Source organism: Oncorhynchus clarkii, chromosome 6 (assembly GCF_045791955.1).
Source record: "Oncorhynchus clarkii lewisi isolate Uvic-CL-2024 chromosome 6, UVic_Ocla_1.0, whole genome shotgun sequence".
In the NCBI taxonomy this organism is placed as follows: domain Eukaryota; kingdom Metazoa; phylum Chordata; class Actinopteri; order Salmoniformes; family Salmonidae; genus Oncorhynchus; species Oncorhynchus clarkii.
In genome coordinates this window covers 76734411-76758897 of record NC_092152.1, presented here as the reverse complement: position 1 = coordinate 76758897, position 24487 = coordinate 76734411, and the positions used below count along the sequence as shown (strand labels likewise).

At 45.0% G+C, this 24487-nt stretch overlaps 1 protein-coding gene across 1 annotated transcript in view; it reads right to left on the bottom strand.

The window, feature by feature from the left end:
- LOC139412239 (transmembrane protein 266-like) overlaps nucleotides 1–24487 on the bottom strand; it is an 89460-nt gene that overhangs the window by 27227 nt on the left and 37746 nt on the right. Inside the window, exons 4-8 of the mRNA XM_071159071.1 lie at nucleotides 13457–13611; nucleotides 11524–11597; nucleotides 8823–8879; nucleotides 7961–7995; nucleotides 7681–7886 (exon numbers count right to left, since the gene is read on the bottom strand). Coding sequence (XP_071015172.1) covers nucleotides 7681–7886; nucleotides 7961–7995; nucleotides 8823–8879; nucleotides 11524–11597; nucleotides 13457–13611 — 527 coding nt within the window. The remainder of the gene's footprint in view (nucleotides 1–7680; nucleotides 7887–7960; nucleotides 7996–8822; nucleotides 8880–11523; nucleotides 11598–13456; nucleotides 13612–24487) is intronic.

Genomic DNA, 24487 nt, shown 5'->3' with positions numbered 1-24487 from the left:
ATTGAATGAGTTACAGGACAAAATAAAAACCCTCCAACCCAAAAAGGCCTGTGGTGTTGATGGTATCCTCAATGAAATGATCAAATATACAGACAACAAATTCCAATTGACTATACTAAAACTCTTTAACATCATACTTAGCTCTGGCATCTTCCCCAATATTTGGAACCAAGGACTGAGCACCCCAATCCACAAATGTGGAGACAAATTTGACCCCAATAACTACCGTGGAATATGCGTCAACAGTAACCTTGGGAAAATCCTATGCATTATCATTAACAGCAGACTCGTACATTTCCTCAATGAAAACAATGTACTGAGCAAATGTCAAATTGGCTTTTTACCAAATTACCGTACAACAGACCATGTATTCACCCTGCACACCCTAATTGACAACCAAACAAACCAAAACAAAGGCAAAGTCTTCTTATGCTTTGTTGATTTCAAAAAAGCCTTCGACTCAATTTGGCATGAGGGTCTGCTATACAAACTGATGGAAAGTGGTGTTGGGGGTAAAACATACGACATTATAAAATCCATGTACACAAACAACAAGTGTGCGGTTAAAATTGGTAAAAAACACACACATTTCTTCACACAGGGTCGTGGGGTTAGACAGGGATGCAGCTTAAGCCCCACCCTCTTCAACATATATATCAACGAATTGGCGCGGGCACTAGAAAAGTCTGCAGCACCCGGCCTCCTCCTGCTAGAATCCGAAGTCAAATGTCTGCTGTTTGCTGATGATCTGGTGCTTCTGTCACCAACCAAGGAGGGCCTACAGCACCACCTAGATCTTATGCATAGATTCTGTCAGACCTGGGCCCTGACAGTAAATCTCAGTAAGACCAAAATAATGGTGTTCCAAAAAGGGTCCAGTCGCCAGGACCACAAATACAAATTCCATCTAGACACCATTGCCCTAGAGCACACAAAAAACTATACATACCTTGGCCTAAACATCAGCGGCACAGGTAAATTCCACAAAGCTGTGAACGATCTGAGAGACAAGGCAAGAAGGGCATTCTATGCCATCAAAAGGAACATCAAATTCAACATCAAATCAAATCAAATTTTATTTGTCACATACACATGTTTAGCAGATGTTAATGCGAGTGTAGCGAAATGCTTGTGCTTCTAGTTCCGACAATGCAGTAATAACCAACGAGTAATCTAGCTAACAATTCCAAACTACTACCTTATACACACAAGTGTAAAGGGATAAAGAATATGTACATAAAGATATATGAATGAGTGATGGTACAGAGCGGCATAGGCAAGATGCAGTAGATGGTATTGAGTACAGTATATACATATGAGATGAGTATGTAAACAAAGTGGCATAGTTTAAAGTGGCTAGTGATACATGTATTACATAAAGATGCAGTAGATTATATAGAGTACATACGTATATATATGAGATAAATAATGTAGGGTATGTAAACATTATATTAAGTAGCATTGTTTAAAGTGGCTAGTGATATATTTTACATCAATTCCCATCAATTCCCATTATTAAAGTGGCTGGAGTTGAGTCAGTGTGTTGGCAGCAGACACTCAATGTTTAACAGTCTGATGGCCTTGAGATAGAAGCTGTTTTTCAGTCTCTCGGTCCCAGCTTTGATGCACCTGTACTGACCTCGCCTTCTGGATGATAGCGGGGTGAACAGGCAGTGGCTCGGGTGGTTGTTGTCCTTGATGATCTTTATGGCCTTCCTGTGACATCGGGTGGTGTAGGTGTCCTGGAGGGCAGGTAGTTTGCCCCCGGTGATGCGTTGTGCAGACCTCACTACCCTCTGGAGAGCCTTACGGTTGTGGGCGGAGCAGTTGCCGTACCAGGCGGTGATACAGCCCGACAGGATGCTCTCGATTGTGCATCTGTAGACGTTTGTGAGTGCTTTTGGTGACAAGCCAAATTTCTTCAGCCTCCTGAGGTTGAAGAGGCGCTGCTGCGCCTTCTTCACGATGCTGTCTGTGTGGGTGGACCAATTCAGTTTGTCTGTGATGTGTACGCCGAGGAACTTAAAACTTACTACCCTCTCCACTACTGTTCCATCGATGTGGATAGGGTGTGTTCCCTCTGCTGTTTCCTGAAGTCCACAATCATCTCCTTAGTTTTGTTGACGTTGAGTGTGAGGTTATTTTCCTGACACCACACTCCGAGGGCCCTCACCTCCTCCCTGTAGGCCGTCTCGTCGTTGTTGGTAATCAAGCCTACCACTGTTGTGTCGTCCGCAAACTTGATGATTGAGTTGGAGGCGTGCATGGCCACGCAGTCGTGGGTGAACAGGGAGTACAGGAGAGGGCTCAGAACGCACCCTTGTGGGGCCCCAGTGTTGAGGATCAGCCGGGTGGAGATGTTGTTACCTACCCTCACCACCTGGGGGCGGCCCATCAGGAAGTCCAGTACCCAGTTGCACAGGGCGGGGTCGAGACCCAGGGTCTCGAGCTTAATGACGAGTTTGGAGGGTACTATGGTGTTAAATGCTGAGCTGTAATCGATGAACAGCATTCTCACATAGGTATTCCTCTTGTCCAGATGGGTTAGGGCAGTGTGCAGTGTGGTTGAGATTGCATCGTCTGTGGACCTATTTGGGCGGTAAGCAAATTGGAGTGGGTCTAGGGTGTCAGGTAGGGTGGAGGTGATATGGTCCTTGACTAGTCTCTCAAAGCACTTCATGATGACGGAAGTGAGTGCTACGGGGCGGTAGTCGTTTAGCTCAGTTACCTTAGCTTTCTTGGGAACAGGAACAATGGTGGCCCTCTTGAAGCATGTGGGAACAACAGACTGGGATAGGGATTGATTGAATATGTCCGTAAACACACCAGCCAGCTGGTCTGCGCATGCTCTGAGGGCGCGGCTGGGGATGCCGTCTGGGCCTGCAGCCTTGCGAGGGTTAACACGTTTAAATGTTTTACTCACCTCGGCTGCAGTGAAGGAGAGTCTGCATGTTTTGGTTGCGGGCAGTGTCAGTGGCACTGTATTGTCCTCAAAGCGGGCAAAGAAGTTGTTTAGTCTGTCTGGGAGCAATGTAGAACACCAAATAATGCATGCAGATCAGAATTAGGCTGATACCCACTAATTATCAAAATCCAGAAAAGAGCCATTAAATTCTACAACCACCTAAAAGGAAGTGATTCCCAAACCTTCCATAACGAAGCCATCACCTACAGAGAAATTAACCTGGAGAAGAGTCCCCTAAGCAAGCTGGTCCTGGGGCTCTGTTCACAAACACAAACAGACCCAACAGAGCCCCAGGACAGCAGCACAATTAGACCCAATCAAATCATGAGAAAACAAAAAGATAATTACTTGACTCATTGGAAAGAATTAACAAAAAAAACAGAGCAAACTAGATAGCTATTTGGCCCTAAACAGAGAGTACACAGTGGCAGAATACCTGACCACTGTGACTGACCCAAAATTAAGGAAAGCTTTGACTATGTACAGACTCAGTGAGCATAGCCTTGCTATTGAGAAAGGCCGCCGTAGGCAGACATGGCTCTCAAGAGAAGACAGGCTATGTGCACACTGCCCACAAAATGAGGTGGAAACTGAGCTGCACTTCCTAACCTCCTGTCCAATGTATGACCATATTCGAGACACATATTTCCCTCAGATTACACAGTGTGCCATCACAGCAGCTGATTTGTGACCTGTTGCCACAAGAAAAGGGCAACCAGTGAAGAATAAACACCATTGTAAATACAATTTACTTATTTATTTTCCCTTGTGTACCCTTAACCAGCAACACTGTACGTAATATGACATTTGTAATGTTTACTGTTAATTTTTATTGTTTATTTCACTTTTGTATATTATCTACCTCACCTGCTTTGGCAATGTTAACACATGTTTCCCATGCCAATAAATTGAATTGAATTGAGAGAGAGAGAGAGAGAGAGAGAGAGAGAGAGAGAGAGAGAGAGAGAGAGAGAGAGAGCGAGAGAGAGAGAGAGAGAGAGAGAGAAAGAGAGAGAGAAGAGACAGATAGAGGAGAGAAGAGACAGATAGAGGAGAGAAGAGAGGAGAAGAGAGAGGGAAGAGACAGATAGAGAAGAGATAGAGAGGAGAGAGATAGTGGGACGCGACAGAGAGAGAGAGGGAAGAGACAGAGAGAGAGAATAGATAGGGAGATAGAGAGAAGAGACAGATAGAGGGAAGAGACAGATAAAGAGCGAAGAGACAGAGAGAGAAGAGAGAGAGAGAGAGAGAGAGAGAGAGAGAGAGAGAGAGAAGCGAAAGGGGAGCGAGAGAGACAGGATTAGACCATATCTTCTCTCAAAACCAAACACATGCACACACGCATTCATGAGCAACTCTAATACATGTGCTATTTAAACACGCAAGACATAGAAGTCCACATGCTGTGTTATTGACTTCAGCTGAGTAATATTCCCTCTTCTGTTCTACACAGTGACCTTAGTGCACAGCTGCTCTCCTGCTACTGCTGACTCTCCTGAGTAGGGCCACATTAGTAGGCCATACAGACTGGGAAGCAGCAGAGTGAATAACCAAGCCCTCTACAGCAGAGGAGACCTACTAGTGAACTACTGACAGCAGGCAGTGCCTGCAGCCATCTCTCTATGGCAGCTCTGCTCTGTTCTGCTCTCCCATAGCCTATTAATAGAGCTGTCAATACGCAGGAAGAGGAAGGGAGACAGCAGAGGGGGCAGGCCGGAAGAGCACAGCAGAATGTATGGTGGGGAGAGCAGAGGGGGGAGGATGAAACAGTGGAACTCAGGGCCGGGGAGAGCAAAGGGGGGAGACAGGCACAGCAGAACTCACACTTAACAAGGGGAAGGGAGCAGAGCAGAGGGGGCAGGCAGGCACAGCCAAATTCACATTCACCAAGGGGAAGCTGAAGTGGGGGATTATTAGCTGCCCAATTTGTGCATGGCTATAATAAGCATGTCAAAGACGGCTGGTGTACTGTGTGTGTGTGTGTGTGTGTGTGCGTGCGTGCGTGCGTGTGACTGCTGACAGCTGCTGGCATGGCAGGACATGCCAAGCAACAGTGTAATTCGCACCATGGTTGATTCCACAGCACCTCTGTCACAAGAGCCTTTTCCACTTTCACCTCTTAGCTCAGGCCAAGTGCAAAGCCCCTGGCCTCCACACCTCTCTCTCTCAATTCAATTCAAGGGCTTTCCCTCTCTCTCACCATCTCACTCTCTACTCCTCCCCCCTCTCTCTGCCCTTCTCTCTCTCTCTGTCTCTCCCTCCCTCCCTCCCCACTCTCTTTCTCTCTCTCTGTCTTTCTCTCTCTCCCTGTCTGTCTCCCTCTCTCTGTCTTTCTCTCTCTCCCTGTCTCTCTCTCTCTCCCACCATTCATTTATCTGATACTTTTTCAGTGAAAGAGGAAAGAATGTATTCTATTTTATTACATATTTCTTGGTGTGTAATCGATGTTGCTCTCCACTCTCCTGCACTTACTGTATAGGTGTGAGTTTGATGTTCTTGCTGAGCGTGGCTGGCTGCCTAACTACCCAACTCAATCACTCAAACACATGCAAACAAACACGCCTGGAGACAGATACTGTGAAGGAATGTGAAGGACTAAGTTGTTCTCTATAGTTATTGAATTGCTGCAGAATGAATCAATGCCGTTGAGCGTTTCTTCTGTTGAAGTCTAAAAACAACTTAACATGCTTTAGATGTACCACATCATGATTACTGCACCATTTTCTGATATGACTAGTGTTGGATTTGAACGTACTTTCTCAAAATGCTAATATCGTATTTAGCATGCAGAGTTGACAAATTAGTTAACTTCACCTGTATTGGCAAAAATACTAGGACAAACTATATGTACAGTATTTCATATTATATGTAGCTCTGACACTGAGGGTATGAAAACATTAAGGACACCTTCCTAAAATTCAGTTGACCCCCCCTTTTGCCCTCAAAACAGCCTCAATTCGCCAGCGCAATTCCACAGGAATACTGGCCCATGTTTCCCACAGTTGTGTCAAGTTGGCTGGATGTCCCTTGAGTGGTGGACCATTCTTGATTCACACGGGAAACTGTTGAGCATGAAAAACCCAGCACCATTGCAGTTCTTGACACAAACTGGTGCGCCTGGCAACTACCGCCATACCTTGTTCAAAGGCACCTAAATATTTTGTCTCACCCATTCACCCTCTGAATGGTGCACACACACAATCCATGTCTCAATGTCTCAAAGCTTAAAAATCATTATTTAACCTTTCTCCTCCCCTTCAAGGGGATTTAACTAGTGACATCAATAAGGGATCATAGCTTTCACCTGATTTCACCTGGTCTGTCTGTGTCACAGAAATAGCAGGTGTCCTTAATGTTTTGTACACTCAGTGTATGTAGGTCTATGTAGACTTATGTAGGTCTATGTAAACTTATGTAGATTACATAGGTGATGTACTGTATGTACACTGTTTCTGGTCTGGAGATTGGTCAATCAGACACGCAGAGCTGAAGGTGAGGTCATGTAAGTATACTGTCTATAGCTAGAGAGACTGAGGTCGGTTGATCATGCACAGCTCTCACTGAGACTGAAGTCTGTAGGTTGATCACGCACAGCTCTCACTGAGACTGAGGTCTGTAGGTTGATCACGCACAGCTCTCACTGAGACTGAGGTCTCTAGGTTGATCATGCACAGCTCTCACTGAGACTGAGGTCTGTAGGTTGATCATGCACAGCTCTCACTGAGACTGAGGCCTGTAGGTTGATCATGCACAGCTCTCACTGAGACTGAGGTCTGTAGGTTGATCATGCACAGCTCTCACTGAGACTGAGGTCTGTAGGTTGATCATGCACAGCTCTCACTGAGACTGACGTCTGTAGGTTGATCATGCACAGCTCTCACTGAGACTGAGGTCTGTAGGTTGATCATGCACAGCTCTCACTGAGACTGAGGGTGACCTCCTGTTAGAAATCAATCTGCATTACATTAGCATAACATAGAACAGCCAGTATAGTCATTATCATGGCTTTTCTAAATCTGTTTAAACAGGGCTTAGGATCAATACCAGTTTATGTAGGAGAACGGGTGGAAATTTACTCCAATGGACGATCAATAATCATATTGTTGTGAATAGTAAATAATGTGTATAATCATGGGGAGAATGGGGTCGTGCTGCCAATCATGTATTGAATAAGCTATAGACTTTATCATCCTTAGGTGAAGTATGATATTTTAGAATTTAGCGCTAAAATTGTGAATCAAAAATATAATACATTTTTTACATTTCTGTCATTTAGCAGACTTACAAAGTGCATTCATCTGAAGATAGCTAGGTGAGACAACCACGTATCCCAGTCATAGTCCCTCTCGTAGAAGATCAGTCAGGTGTAATAATTAAGGACTGATAGTTCAAGTTCAATGTCATCTGTTGGTACAATGTAAGGTTGTTGAATTTTTCAATAATATCTCACTAGAACCAATCATACCGAACTAACTAACCATCCATCTAAGAGTAATACCAAGAACACTAAGGGAAGCTGTTGACTGAGAGGGACGATGACTTCACCTAGGTCAGGATGACTCTAGTAAGACATCCACCAGCAGGGCTTTGACTGGACTGGACTGGACTGGACTGGACTGGACGGACGGACGGACGGACGGACGGACAGATAGATAGATAGATAGGGGAAGAAGGAGCACAAGGGAGCGTCTGGTCTGCTCCACCCTCAGTCTCACCGTCGATGATTCTCTTGACCCTCCAGATGCGCAGGGTGATGATGAGGCTGATGGCGTCCCAGGGACTGCCGGGGCCGTTGGCTACCGTGGAGGCTACCATAGGAGCCAGGGACAATACGATGACTGCCCCGTCAAACACCTGCAGGGAGCAGACACACACACACACACACACATACACACACACACGCAAGCACATACAGACATGCCCACACACACACACACACACACACACACACACGCAAGCACATACAGACATGCCCACACATGCAGGCATGGGTACACACAAACACACATCACATGCCACACTGTCACAGCCTTAGGAGATATTACATGCTGTTATTAGGAGATAATACACACTGTTATTAGGAGATATTACACACTGTCATTAGGAGATATTACACATTGTCATTAGGAGATATTACACACTGTCATTAGGAGATATTACACGCTGTTATTAGGAGATATTACACACTGTCATTAGGAGATATTACACATTGTTTTTAGGAGATATTACACACTGTCATTAGGAGATATTATTACACACTGTCATTAGGAGATAATACACACTGTCATTAGGAGATATTACACACTGTCATTAGGAGATATTACACATTGTCATTAGGAGATATTACACATTGTTTTTAGGAGATAATACACACTGTCATTAGGAGATATTACACACTGTCATTAGGAGATATTACACATTGTCATTAGGAGATATTACACATTGTTTTTAGGAGATATTACACACTGTCATTAGGAGATATTACACATTGTCATTAGGAGATATTACACACTGTCATTAGGAGATATTACACATTGTCATTAGGAGATATTACACACTGTCATTAGGAGATATTACACATTGTCATTAGGAGATATTACACACTGTCATTAGGAGATATTACACATTGTCATTAGGAGAAATTACACATTGTTTTTAGGAGATATTACATTGAGGTTTATTATATGAGGAAGATTACAATGCACATAGACCTTTTGGCAGCATTTAACATTTAACATTTGTAATGTGAATTGATTCGTGGAAGAAAAAAATTGTTCAATGATAAAACTCATGATTTCTCGAGGGAAAGTTATTATATTTTCATTACTTGCTATGAAGCTTACGTAATTAATCTTACCTCTACTTTGTTCTCAATGTAGTCCCAAATCCCAAGGACTACAATCCTGAAGACAGTCTGTGAAAAGAGGGAGAGCGAGAAAGAATGGAAGGGGAGGAGAAAAGCCAAATACAACCTCTCCCATGACAAGGTGAAATATTCTCACTCTCCTCAGGTTTCAACACATTCTGAAACATCATTTGAATATGGACAAAAAAAGACGGAACAAGTTACAGTCTCCATTTTTATACTGCTGCTGTGAACGTAGGCTTTCTTTGACTCAAGCCTTCCTATTCTACATGGTCACAGAAGTAACATATACAGTTGAAGTCGGAAGTTTACATACACCTTAGCCAAATACATTTAAACTCAGTTTTTCACAATTCCTGACATTTAATCCTAGTAAAAAATTCTCTGTCTTAGGTCAGTTAGGATCACCACTTTATTTTAAGAATGTGAAATGTCAGAATAATAGTAAGAGGGAATGATTTCTTTCAGCTTTATATCTTTCATCAGCTACCCAGTGGGTCAGAAGTACGTATGCATACACTCAATTAGTATTTGGTAGCATTGCCTTTAAATTGTTTAACTTGGGTAAAACGTTTCAGGTAGCCTTCCACAAGCTTCCCACAATAGGTTGGGTGAATTTTGGCCCATACCTCCTGACAGAGCTGGTGTAACTGAGTCAGGTTTGTATAGGCCTCCTTGCTCACACATGCTTTTCCAGTTCTGCCCACAAATGTTCTATGGGATTGAGGTCAGGGCTTTGTGATGGCCAATCCAATACCTTGACTTTGTTGTCCTTAAGCCATTTTGCCACAACTTTGGAAGTATGATTGGGGTCATTGTCCATTTGGAAGACCCATTTGCGAACAACCTTTAACTTCCTGACTGATGTCTTGAGATGTTGCTTCAATATATCCACATAATTTTCCTCCCTCATGATGCCATGTGAAGTGCACCAGTCCCTCCTGCAGCAAAGCACCTCCACAACATGATGCTGCCACCCCCGTGCTTCACGGTTGGGATGGTGTTCTTTGGCTTGCAAGCCTCCTCTTTTTTCCTCCAAACATAACGATGGTCATTATGGCCAAACAGGTATCTTTTTGTTTAATCAGACCAGAGGACATTTCTCCAAAAAGTACGATCTTCGTCCCCATGTGCAGTTGCAAACCGTTGTCTGGCTTTTTTATGACGGTTTTGGAGCAGTGGCTTCTTCCTTGCTGAGCGGCCTTTCAGGTTATGTCGATATAGGACTCGTTTTTACTTTTGTACCTGTTTGCTCCAGCATCTTCACAAGGTCCTTTGCTGTTGTTCTGGAATTGATTTGCACTTATCTCACCAAAGTAAGTTCATCTCTAGGAGACAGAACCCGTCTCCTTCCTGAGTGGTATGATGGCTGCGTGGTCCCATGGTGTTTATACTTGCGTACTATTGTTTGTACAGATGAACATGGTACCTTCAGGCATTTGGAAATTCATCCCAAGGATGAACCAGACTTGTGGAGGTCTACAATTGTTCTTCTGAGGTTTTGGCTGATTCTTTTTGATTTTCCAATGATGTCAAGCAAAAAGGCACTGAGTTTGAAGGTAGGCCTTGAAATACATCCACAGGTACACCTCCAATTGACTCAAATTATGTCAATTAGCCTATCAGAAGCTTCTAAAGATATGAAAATATTTTCTGCAATTTTACAAGCTGTTTAAAGGCACAGTCAACTCAGTGTATGTAAACTTCTGACCCACCGGAATTGTGATACCGTGAATTATAAGTTAAATCATCTGTCTGTAAATCTGTAAATAATTGTTGGAAAAATTACTTGTGTCATGCACAAAGTAGATGTCCTAACTGACTTACCAAAACTACAGTTTGTTAACAAGAAATTAGTGGAGTGGTTGAAAAATGAGTTTTAATGACAACCTAAGTGTATAAAGGACCCCCCCAACCCAACACTAGTATGTGTTACTGTAGGGTACTTTTTACAAGTCTTTCGATCAATTAGAATGTGGGAAAGGATATTGATCCTGGACACTGTACAATGGCCCTCCTAATTGTCTGATCTTACCTGATCCATTACATACATCTACTGTATGTACAGTAACACACACTAGTGTTGGGTTGGGGGGGTCCTTTATTTTGAAAAGGAGGATGATAGAGTTACATTCTAATCGGGGTTGGGAAGGTCTTTTATTTTGAAAAGGAGGATGATAGAGTTACATTCTAATCGGGGTTGGGAGGGTCCTTTATTTTGAAAAGGAAAATGATAGAGTTACAATCTAATCATGATGAAAGGGTGACAATGTAAAAGTGGCCTGTCTCATTCATCATACAGTAGTAGCACATTGTGACAACAACGGCTCCACTGAAAGAGAGAAGCAGAGAAGGACATTCTCTGATTGGTGGATAGGAAACATATTATTATTATAACCATTTAATAAGTCAAGCTCTCTATAGTTACAGTAACTATAGTTTAGTTTTTAATATATAGACCTTGAATACCATTCCCATCTGACACCTTTCATCTATAGTGTCAGGGAGTGTTATAAGGTGTTGGGTGGATCATATGACTGTAACCCAAGCCCTAAACCTTGTTAACCTCCTCTTGAATTATTACTTAACCCTGTGTGTGTGTGTGTGTGTGTGTGTGTGTGTGTGTGTGTGTGTGTGTGTGTGTGTGTGTGTGTGTGTGTGTGTGTGTGTGTGTGTGTGTGTGTGTCATTACCTCAGTGAAGAAGAGTGAAAGGATGGCAAGGCTGATCCAATGGATGACGCTGGCAAATTGAATAGCATTGGCAACTGGAATAAATAACAAAAGAGAAAAATGTGTATCTTAACTTCTTATGGCTGGGGGGCAGTATTGAGTAGCTTGGATGAATAAGGTGCCCAGAGTAAACTGCCTGCTACTCAGGCCCAGAAGCTAAGATATGCATAGTATGAGTATATTTGGATAGAAAACACCCTGAAGTTTCTAAAACTGTTTGAATTATGTCTGTGAGTATAACAGAACTCATATGGCAGGCAAAAACCTGGGAAAAAATCCAACCCGGAAGTGGGAAATCTGAGTTTTCAAGTCTTTGCCTATCCAAGATACAGTGTAAATTTGGTCCGATTGCACTTCCTACGGCTTCCACTAGATGTCAACAGTCTTTAGAACCTTGTTTCAGGCTTCAACTGTGAAGGGGGAGCGAATAAGAGCTGTTTGGCTAAGAGGTCTGGCAGAATGCCATGAGCTAAGTCATGTGCGCAGCCGTGAGAGTGAGCTGTGTTCCTTTTCATTTCTAAAGGCAAAGGAATTGTCCTGGTGGAATATTATTGAAGATTTATGATAAAAACATCCTAAAGATTGATTCTATACATCGTTTGACATATTTCTACGAACTGTAATGGAACTTTTTGACTTTTCGTCTGGACTAAGTGCCTGTGCCTCCTGAATTTGGATTTGTGAACTAAACGTGCAAACAAAAAGGAGGTATTTGGACAATAAATTATGGGCTTTATCGAACAAAACAAACATTTATTGTGGAACTGCGATTCCTGGGAGTGCATTCCGATGAAGATCATCAAAGGTAAGTGAATATTTATAATGCTATTTCTGACTTCTGTTGACTCCACAACATGGCGGGTATCTGTATGGCTTGTTTTGGTGCCTGAGCGCTGTACTCAGATTATTGCATGGTGTGCTTTTTCAGTAAAGCTTTTTTGAAATCTGACACAGCGGTTGCACCAAGGAGAAGTATATCTTTAAAGGATGATTCCACTTTTGACGCTTGTTCTTAATGGAATCAAGAGCAACACTACCATGTCCTGTGAATGTCTACATCTGTCCAACCATATTTATTTTTTCTCAAAATCTGGCAGAAGAATGGTGCATTGACATTACATCATGACTTTTACCACTATTCCTCATTTCCATCTAACAGTGTTGTGAATGCTCCCGCTCTACTTCTCCTTCCCCATCCATCAGTCCATCAGCCCATTTATCCCTCCCTTTATCTCCCTGTATCCCCCCATCTCCCCCATCCTCCTCCCCTTCTTCCTACTCCCTCCATGTGTCTTTCCAGAGCTGGCAACAGGACAGCCAGGACAGTCGGAGTCTATGGTAATGCATCTGTGACTGGTGTCCTGTCGTCTCCAGAGCAGAGAGAGGATCATCTGTCAATACAGACCTGTCTCTTGACGTGCGTCTCAAACGGTGTCCTATTCCCTGTATAGTGCACTACTTTTGATCAGGGCCCAAATGGTTCTGGTCAAAAGTAGTGCAGTATATAGGGGATAGGATACCATTCGGGACGTAACCATGGCTTACAGTCCGTAATGTAATGCGATGATGACACCTGCCCAGACAGTCAGTGCTGTTGAGTAGAGACCAGTTCATAGACTAATTTACTATCCCGGTTGGCAATGCTGTTTCTCTCTCATATGGGCCTTTTAGTCGCCGGAGTTTCCTCTCATTGGTAAGAAATGTAATCATGTTTATAAAACAGGTTGGAACGCATGTTAATGCAGCATCATGATAATTGTCTCTATGGGCTGTAATCCCAAAACATGCGTCACAGAATCAAGGAAGCACAGGACTACCCAAGTCTAACTTTCTACAGTCACTAGAACACAGTGTATAAGGATCCTCCTTTACTGTCAATGGGAAAGATAGTTACATTGTAGATGCTTGGTGTCTATGAGGAGTTCCAGGGTCAAGAAGACCACCACCAGGATGACCAGGGCCACCAGGAAACAGTTGAAGCCTGCACTGAGCAGACACACCTGCCACAGGGCTACCCTCCGCCCACAGCACGGCTTCAACCAGTTAGACCTGGAGAGAAGGAGAGAGGAGAAAGGAGGAGAGAGGGATAGAGGAGAGAGGAGGAGGAGAGAGGGATAGAGGAGAGAGGAGAAGAGAGGGATAGAGGAGAGAGGAGGAGGAGAGAGGGATGTGGGAGAGAGGAGGAAGAGAGAGGGATAGAGAAGAGAGGAGGAGGAGAGAGGGATAGAGGAGAGAGGAGGAGGAGAGAGGGATAAAGGAGAGGAGGAGGAGAGAGGGATAGAGGAGAGAGGAGGAGGAGAGAGGGATAGAGAAGAGAGGAGGAGGAGAGATATAGAGGAGAGGGGAGGAGGAGAGAGGGATAGAGGAGAGAGGGGTAGAGATGGATAGAGGAGAGAGGAGGAGGAGAGAGAGATAGAGGAGAGAGGAGGAGGAGAGAGATAGAGGAGAGAGGGATAGAGGAGAGAGGAGAGAGGGATAGAGGAGAGATGAGGAGGAAAGAGGGATAGAGGAGAGAGGGACTAGAGAGTCAGTGTTAGTACACCAAAGACAGGGAGAAAGTACTTGTGTACGGACACAGGTTTGTATTCACCATTTCAAAGATCTTACTGTACCAGCCAGTATGCTGACTGATGTTCCTTCTATTTGCCAACAGGGGGTGCTATTTAACACATATAACCTCCTCAATGCAATGTAGTGAACCAGTTTCTAAACCCAACCTGGGTTTGGTGGGCCGGGGCAGTGGAGGCGGAAGAGTGTGAACAGAACAGAGACTGCATTAAGACAGAAAGACACTGAGGCTCTTTGAGTTGGTGACTTGTCTCTCAGGCATATCAGTGAGAGGATTAGTAAAGCAACTCTATTCAGAGGGCAATGAAGGGGTTGACTATATATTAGAAGACTCCATACAACAGTAACACATTTCAAGTTAATGAAAGAAAACACATGGATAAAATCTTATACAGAGCTCTTTCCCAGACCCACTGTTCCCTCCCTCTATTAGCAGTGGGAGACAGACAGGAGAAACGATGCCAGAGCTCCAGCCAGAATGGAAACTTGGCTCGTCCTCTTCTACACCTTTCACTGCTCCCCATGCACTGGGCCTGGCATATAGTGAGCTTGGCTAATCACACCACTTCTGTGATCATGTCTTCATTCCCTAGCATGGTGCTAATTAGAGCTAAAACAATCAGTCGCAGTGGGCAGAATCAATGGCAGAGGGCAGAATCAGTGGCAGTGGGCAGAATCAGTGGCAGTGGGCAGAATCAGTGGCAGAGGGCAGAATCAGTGGCAGAGGGCAGAATCAGTGGCAGTGGGCAGAATCAGTGGCAGTGGGCAGAATCAATGGCAGTGGGCAGAATCAGTGGCAGAGGGCAGAATCAGTGGCAGAGGGCAGAATCAGTGGCAGTGGGCAGAATCAATGGCAGTGGGCAGAATCAGTGGCAGAGGGCAGAATCAGTGGCAGTGGGCAGAATCAGTGGCAGTGGGCAGAATCAGTGGCAGTGGGCAGAATCAGTGGCAGAGGGCAGAATCAGTGGCGGTGGGCAGAATCAGTGGCAGTGGGCAGAATCAGTGGCAGAGGGCAGAATCAGTGGCAGTGGGCAGAATCAGTGGCAGTGGGCAGAATTAGTGGCAGTGGGCAGAATCAGTGGCAGTGGGCAGAATCAGTGGCAGTGGGCAGAATCAGTGGCAGAGGGCAGAATTAGTGGCGGCAGAATTAGTGGCAGTGGGCAGAATCAGTGGCAGTGGGCAGAATCAGTGGCAGTGGGCAGAATCAGTGGCAGTGGGCAGAATCAGTGGCAGTGGGCAGAATCAGTGGCAGTGGGCAGAATCAGTGGCAGTGGGCAGAATTAGTGGCGGCAGAATTAGTGGCAGTGGGCAGAATCAGTGGCAGTGGGCAGAATCAGTGGCAGTGGGCAGAATCAGTGGCAGTGGGCAGAATCAGTGGCAGTGGGCAGAATCAGTGGCAGTGGGCAGAATTAGTGGCGGCAGAATTAGTGGCAGTGGGCAGAATCAGTGGCAGTGGGCAGAATCAGTGGCAGTGGGCAGAATCAGTGGCAGTGGGCAGAATCAGTGGCAGTGGGCAGAATTAGTGGCGGCAGAATTAGTGGCAGTGGGCAGAATCAGTGGCAGTGGGCAGAATCAGTGGCAGTGGGCAGAATCAGTGGCAGTGGGCAGAATCAGTGGCAGTGGGCAGAATCAGTGGCAGTGGGCAGAATCAGTGGCAGTGGGCAGAATCAGTGGCAGAGGGCAGAATCAGTGGCAGTGAGCAGAATCAGTGGCAGTGGGCAGAATCAGTGGCAGTGGGCAGAATCAGTGGCAGAGGGCAGAATCAGTGGCAGTGAGCAGAATCAGTGGCAGAGGGCAGAATCAGTGGCAGAGGGCAGAATCAGTGGCGGTGGGCAGAATCAGTGGCAGTGGGCAGAATCAGTGGCGGTGGGCAGAATCAGTGGCAGAGGGCAGAATCAGTGGCAGTGGGCAGAATCAGTGGCGGTGGGCAGAATCAGTGGCAGAGGGCAGAATCAGTGGCAGAGGGCAGAATCAGTGGCAGTGGGCAGAATCAGTGGCGGTGGGCAGAATCAGTGGCAGAGGGCAGAATCAGTGGCAGTGGGCAGAATCAGTGGCGGTGGGCAGAATCAGTGGCAGAGGGCAGAATCAGTGGCAGTGGGCAGAATCAGTGGCAGTGGGCAGAATCAGTGGCAGAGGGCAGAATCAGTGGCAGTGGGCAGAATCAGTGGCAGAGGGCAGAATCAGTGGCAGAGGGCAGAATCAGTGGCAGAGGGCAGAATCAGTGGCAGTGGGCAGAATCAGTGGCAGAGGGCAGAATCAGTGGCAGAGGGCAGAATCAGTGGCAGTGGAGTGGAATAAAGCTGTATTTATTATCAGGGTTGGTGTCGATTCCATTTCAATCCAGTCAAGAAGTAAACTGAAATTCTAATTATTTTACTTCCTGAATTTACTGAAATTCATTGACATGGAATTGACCCCAAATCAGATTTTTATAGAGTCAGGCAGGAGTTGTGTAGAGTGGCCATTGGACTGTTACTGAGCAGAAAAGAGAAGTCCTGGAGGATTTGGGCGTGTGGCTATCAGGGCATTCCCCCTCACACACACATACAGTGGGGAGAACAAGTATTTGATACACTGCCGATTTTGCAGGTTTTCCTACTTACAAAGCATGTAGAGGTCTGTAATTGTTATCCTAGGTACACTTCAACTGTGAGAGATGGAATCTAAAACAAAAATCACATTGTATGATTTTTAAGTAATTAATTTGCATTTTATTGCATGACATAGGTATTTGATCACCTACCAACCATTAAGAATTCCGGCTCTCACAGACCTGTTAGTTTTTCTTTAAGAATCCCTCCTGTTCTCCACTCATTACCTGTATTAACTGCACCTGTTCGAACTCGTTACCTGTATAAATGACACCTGTCCACACACTCAATCAAACAGTCTCCAACCTCTCCACAATGGCCAAGACCATAGAGCTGTGTAAGGACATCAGGGATAAAATTGTAGACCTGCACAAGGCTGGGATGGGCTACAGGACAATAGGCAAGCAGCTTGGTGAGAAGGCAACAACTGTTGGCGCAATTATTAGAAAATGAAAGAAGTTCAAGATGACGGTCAATCACCCTCGGTCTGGGGCTCCATGCAAGATCTCACCTCGTGGGGCATCAATGATCATGAGGAAGGTGCGGGATCATCCCAGAACTACACGGCAGGACCTGGTCAATGACCTGAAGAGAGCTGGAACCACAGTCTCAAAGAAAACCATTAGTAACACACTACGCCGTCATGGATAAAAAATCCTGCAGCGCACGCAAGGTCCCCCTGCTCAAGCCAGCACATGTCCAGGCCCGTCTGAAGTTTGCCAATTACCATCTGGATGATCCATGGCAGAAGGTCATGTGGTCTGATGAGACAAAAATAAAAGCTTTTTGGTCTGAACTCCACTCGCCGTGTTTGGAGGAAGAAGAAGGATGAGTACAACCCCAAGAACACCATCCCAACCGTGAATCATGGAGGTGGAAACATCATTCTTTGGAGATGCTTTTCTGCAAAGGAGACAGGACGACTGCACCGTATTGAGGGGAGGATGGATGGGGCCATGTATCGCAAGATCTTGGCCAACAACCTCCTTCCCTCAGTAAGAGCATTGAAGATGGGTCGTGGCTGGGTCTTCCAGCATGACAGCGACCCGAAACACACAGCCAGGGCAACTAAGGAGTGGCTCCATAAGAAGCATCTCAAGGTCCTGGAGTGGCCTAGCCAGTCTCCAGACCTGAACCCAATAGAAAATCTTTGGAGGGAGCTGCAAGTCCGTATTGCCCAGCGACAGCCCCGAAACCTGAAGGATCTGGAGAAGGTCTGTATGGAGGAGTGGGCCAAAATCCCTGCAGCAGGGTGTGCAAACCTGGTCAAGAACTACAGGAAACGTATGATTTCTGTAATTGCAAACAAAGGTTTCTGTACCAAATATTAAGTTCTGCTTTTCTGATGTATCAAATACTTATGTCATGCAATAAAATGCAAATTAATTATTTCAAAATCATACAATGTGATTTTCTGGATTTTTGTTTTAGATTCCGTCTCTCACAGTTGAAGTGTACCTATGATAAAAATTACAGACATTTTTTGTAAGTGGGAAAACCTGCAAAATCGGCAGTGTATCAAATACTTGTTCTCCCCACTGTATATTCCCAGGATAGAGATGCTTGTATGTATCACATCCTCAGTTGAGGGCAACTGCTGTGGTCATTAGTAGGGAATGAGGCTTGGCTAGAATGACTTTAGATGTTTAAATGGGGCCATTTAGTCTTAATGTTAAGCGACATGTGGATATGAATATGCAAGTGATACTGTATGAGCCTTATAATATTATGTAGGAATTGTTACATGAACTGTGTCTTACTTACTCATGCAAACGAGGACGATACACCATTTGGGTGTGTGTGTGCTTACAGGATGTGCCCAATTATACCACAGTGAGTGACAAACAGGCATCCTCTCTGAAGGATTCATATTTTTCTCCTCCATTCATTCAGACTTCACCCTGAGTAGGCTAACACGAGGCAATGAGCAAAGGACTCTTACAGCAGCTGCTGAACAGTTCCCCTCACCTCCTTCTGCTCCTCTCTCTCTCTCTCTCTCTGAGGGTAGTGGTAGGTACACTTGGCACGGGCAAACCCACAAGCCCGTAAACAATGCTAGGCTAATCTAATAGAGCCATAATCACGCTGTTAGCAATCATCTTTCTGGCGCTCGGTGAGGTTCGGTGGGGCTGGAGTGTGTATGGTGGTCCAGATGGTGTTGACTCTGCTCTCTCTCTCTCTCTACCGTCAGTGGCCATGTCTCAGCCAGACTCACAGGATGCAGTTACCACGATGCCAGCCTGGGCCTGGACACCTCATCTCCTCATCCCCTCATTTCCTATCTCATCTCCACAACGGAGAGGGGACAGACAGCAGGGTTGAGTCATATGCTAGAGCTCATTTTAGAAAACTGACATAGATTTGACAGATCTGCTCAGATTTGTACATGTTTGTTGTCATTTGGCAGTTACTCTTGTCCAAAGCATCTTACAGGAGCAATTAGAGTTAAGTGCCTTGCTCAAGGGCACACAGATTTTTCACCTAGCCGGCTCGGGGATTCGAACAACTGACCTTTCTGTTACTGGCCCAACGCTCCTAAGTGATAGGCTACCTGCCGCAGATCAGCTGTTAGGAGAATAGTAATACCTTGGAAATGAAAGAATAAAGTGTACACAAAGTCTTCTGATGTCTTCAGTATTCAGTGTCTATAAACACCTTACTCAAGACCCTGCTGGTGATACATAATGAGACATCTCCAACCACCCCACCTGACAGCATACAGTATGTTACCATCCTACAGGGGATGTTTTCTTAGAACAAACTCCAGCTGCTAGGCCTCAATCCCTGTTTACCCTTCAAACATGGCCATTGTCACGACTTCCGCCGAAGTTGGCTCCCCTGCCTGTTCGGGCGGTGCTCGGCGGTCGTTGTCACCGTCCTACTAGCCGCTACCAATCCCTTTTTCGTTTGTCTGTTGGTTTTGTCTTATTAGTTTCACCTGTGTGTATTTTGGTTTAATTAGCTTCCCTATATGTAGTAGTTTGATCCGCCCTTGTTTTGTGCGGGATTGTTTTTTGTTACTCTGTTAGTTGTGGTTTCATGTTTGTATTCTCCAGACTGTTTGGTCCTGTGTTTGGGCTGGTCTGTTTTATGCTGGCGTGACTGTTTTTTGCCGGAGAATAAATTACGATTTACCAACCCTGCTCTCTGCGCCTGATTCCAACCCACCACTCCTAGTAGGCTGTGACAGCCATGCTAAAAACCATGAGACCCTAACCATCATGCTGCTTTTAGACTGTAACACCAGTGTTAAACTAATGTATACACCCTTATGTTATACTAGGTCAATTGTGGTTCCATAGCTAGGGTTGACAGTGGGGACTTGAAGAGCAGAATCAACAACCTCTGCTGAATCAAAACAATTGCTTTGTGAGAAGGTGTTAAAAGTACCACTGGCCTGGCTTTGGCCCCAAGTGAGAGCAGGTTTGCCGGATCCATGGCCCAGTGAGACCCGGGTTCTGACTCGCGTAGATGGAAACAGAAAAGTCTGAGTATTTTGGGTAAAACACTGGGCTTAATCCTGTATGGAAATGAACCACTAAGACAGTGGTTCCCAACTCCAGTTCTCGAGTACCTCCATTTTTATTGGAGCCCCGGACAAGCAAACCTCCATCCATTCTACTGTTCTAGCTGTCACAGGGATATAGAAGAAAGACAATGTCACTAGTCATCTAAGTGTAGTATATACGAACAAAAGAACATTAAGGAATGGAGACGATTTTAATATATAATAGCAGGTGTCAGAGGAAAGCCCATAAATTGTCCATAAGCCCATAAGACTCCAGTCACCCAAGTCACAGACTGTTTTCTCTGCTACCACACGGCAAGCGGTACCGGAGCTCCAAGTCTAGGACCAAGAGGCTCCTCAACAGCTTCTACCCCCAAGCCATAAGAATTAATAAAATCGCCACGGGACAATTTACATTGACACCCCTCCCTCCCTTTTGTACACTGCTGCTACTCGTGGTTTATTATCTATGCATAGTCACTTCACCCCTACCTACATGTACAAATTACCTCAACTAGCCTGTACCCCTGCACAGTGACTCGGTACCGGTGCCCCCTGTATATAGCCTCGTTATTGTTTTTCTTATTGTGTTACTTTTTATTATTACTTTTTATGTTTGTCTACTTGGTAAATATTTTCTTTACTCTTCTTGAATTGCGCTGTTGGTTAAGAGCTTGTAAGTAAGCATTTCACATTAAAGTCTATACTTGTTGTATTCGGCGCATGTCACAAATAAAGTTTGATTAGATGTGATTTTTCCCATCAAAAAGGCTCCAGCTGTGAAAGTGATGTATTGTCTTTAGTTCATGGATATAGACCTACACAACATTGTGTAACATTTGACTTTCTAACATCTGTTGGTGACCTTACTTGACAGTTGAAGGGGTGGCATTGATTTGCTTTGGGACAATTCTCTGCAGTTATATTCTACATTAAAATCCATCTCAGGAACGCATTATTTCATAGTTCATTTATACTGCCCTCCGCAGAGAGGGTAAAATATGGTCATTTCTCCCAAACAATAAAAAACCTTGAGTAGGAGTAGTAAAACAAGCTGAATGTGCTGAAGAACACTTCAGGGCATCATTAATAAAGGAGAAATGGTAATTTAAAAGAACTGTAAAAACTGCATAAGAGTAACTACATGTAACTGCCAAAATAAAGGAAACACCAACATAGCGTCTTAATAGGGTGTTAGGCCACCACGAGCCAGAACAGCTTCAATGCACCTTAGCAGAGATTCTACAAGTGTCCAGAAACACTATTGGAAGAATGCGACACCATTCGTCCACAATACATTTTTAATGATGGTGGAAAACACTGTCTCAGTCGCCACTCCAGAATTTCCCATACAGTAAGTGTTCAATTGTGTTGAGATCTGGTGACTGAGACGGCCATGGCATATCGTTTACATCGTTTTCATGCTCACCAAACCATTCAGTTACCAAACCATTCAGTGACCACTCGTGCCCTGTGGATGGGGCCATTGTCATCCTATCGGGCATAGCCATGGTAACCAAAACAATGGCCTGCCCAGCATTCTTATACATGACCCAAAACATGATGGGCTGTTAACTACTTAATTAACTCAGGAACCACACCTGTGTGGAAGCACCTGCTTTCAATATACTTTGTATCACACATTTACTCGTGTTTCCATTCTTTTGGCAGTTACCTGTATATTACAATGCAGCATTTACTGTGAATGCCTTTAAATTTCAATCGCGCTATAGCACTGAACTTCCGCGATACGGATTGAATCGAGCCCTCTTCTCTCATCCGCTCAAGGAAGGACCAACACAGAATGGACATTAACACTGTCACATGACCCGAGTGGCTGGATGAGTGAGGTCAAATGACCTGACCTTGATCTCATTGCAGGAAGTCTTCCTCCAATTTCCCATCCACCCAGTCAGAGGCAGCGGCAAGTATCCCCTTCAAATGAGCATCACAGCATCAAACCTAAATACTTCTTTAGGAAATAATCTTTAACAGATACAAGTAAACCTAAGCAATGTTTTTTTAGCGCAGCACACATTGCCAGAAGAATGAACCGGTCACAGGCGAGGGCCTTCAGAAAGGGGTTCATCATGGACATGATATAACATAGGCTACACTCTGAGGAGTCAACAAAACAACAAAACAGCCTAAATATGAACAGCAACTCATGTCTGGACATGGATGTCCCAAAGGAACACACTCTGACACTCTCTCACCCTCTCTCTTTCATACATTATTCCTGTCTCTGTCTGTCTGTCTGTCTGTCTCTCTCTCTCGCTCCCCCCCCCCCTCTAATTCTTTCTGTCTTTCATGCACTCTCCCTCTATCTCTTTCTATGGTGCTCTCTTCCTGTCTCTCTCCCTCTGTCGACTCTCTCCATCTCTCTCCCTCTTCACACGTCTGCTTAGGACAGGTTGATAACGGCATCAGTGGAGCCCTGGTGGGGGGAGATTGAGCCGGGCTGGACAGGGAAACAGAGGAGGTAGATTAAATCATGCTATCAATATGACCGAGCGGAGCGGGCAAGGAGTGTGGGGCTAAATCAGCCAACAGCAATCAGCCAACATCCCTCCCTCAGAGTGCAGACGGTCCATGATAAAGGACTGCAACTCCTACACACACTGACTGACTTCAGTAGATGATACACCACCTCTTTCTCTCTGATCTCTTATTTGCCTTTATTGGGGCTCGGATTAGAACAGTCCTTATCAGCCAATCACAGATGATTTGTATAACACAGTCTATTTGCTCAAGGATCACAGCAACATCAGGGGGAACAGGAGGATTGAGCTGCCTTCATTTCCCTTTCCTCCCTTCCTTCCCTTCAAACACATTATCAGGATGTGACCTTTTAGATCATTCCAGGAAATATAGACCTACTCACTGGCTCCCGAGTGAAGAGAAAGAGAAAGAGAAAGAGAGAGAGAGAGAGAGAGAGAGAGAAAGAGAGAGAGAGAGAGAGAGAGAGAGAGAGAACAATTGAGGACCAACTCAGAAGTATTTCACTCAACTGAACTTATTCTGGTATTGTATTGACTGGAAATATTTCTATGAACTGAACTTATTGTGGTATTGTATTGACTGGAAGTATTTCTATGAACTGAACTTATTGTGGTATTGTATTGACTGGAAGTCTTTCACTGAACTGAACTTCTTGTGGTATTGACTGGAAGCCTTTCTCTGAACTATATTATGGCATTCAAATTCATAAACAATCCTTCAGATAGCACAAATCTCATTGCTGCTGTGGCGTGGAGCAGGCCCCTTTGATAATGTATAGAGTCCATCTTCTGACTAACTGAAGCTTAAGATCATTACTAAACTAAAGACCCTGGGATTAAACACCTCCTTCTGCAACTGGATCCTGGACTTCCTAACAGGCCATCCCCAGGTGGTGAGGTTAGCAAAAAACATCCAACCTGAGCCTCAAAACAGGGTCCCCTCAGGGGTGTGTGCTTAGTCCCCTCCTGTACTCTCTGTTCACCCACGACTGCGTGGACATGATCACCGACGACGATGATACAGCCTACAGGAAGGAGGTCAGAAACCTGGCAGTATGGTGCCAGGACAAGAACCTCTCCCACCATGTCAGCAAGACAAAGGAACTGATCGTGGACTACAGGAAACGGAGGGCCGAGCACGCCCCCATCCACATCGACGGGCTGTAGTGGAGCAGGTCGAGAGCTTCAATTTTATCGGTGTCCACATCACTAAGGAATTATCATGGTCCACACATGATGCCTCTTCCCCCCAGGAGGCTGAAAAGATTCAGCATGAGCCCTCAGATATTCACAAAGTTATACAGCTGCACCATTGAGAGCATCTTTACATGCTGCATCACCTCTTGGTTTGGCAACTGCTTGGCATCCAACCGAAGGCACTACAGAAGGTAGTGCGAACGGCCCAGTATATCACTGGGGCTGAGCTCCCAGCCTTACAGGACCTCTATACCAGGCGGTGTCAGAGGAAGGCCCTAAAAATGTCAAACACTCCAGCCAAGTCATAGACTGTTCTCTCGGCTTCTGCATGGCAAGTGAGGCAGGAATGGGTTGGAGGTAGATGCTGTTCAGGGTCTTGTTGGTTCCAGACTTGGTGCAACAAGACCCTGAACAGCATCTACCTCCAACCCATAAACCTGCTAAATAGCTAGTTACTGTAAATAGTTAACAAATAGCTACCCAGACTATCTGCATTGCACTCTTTTGACTCATCACATACACTGCTATTACTGTTTACTATCTATCCTGTTGCCTAGTCA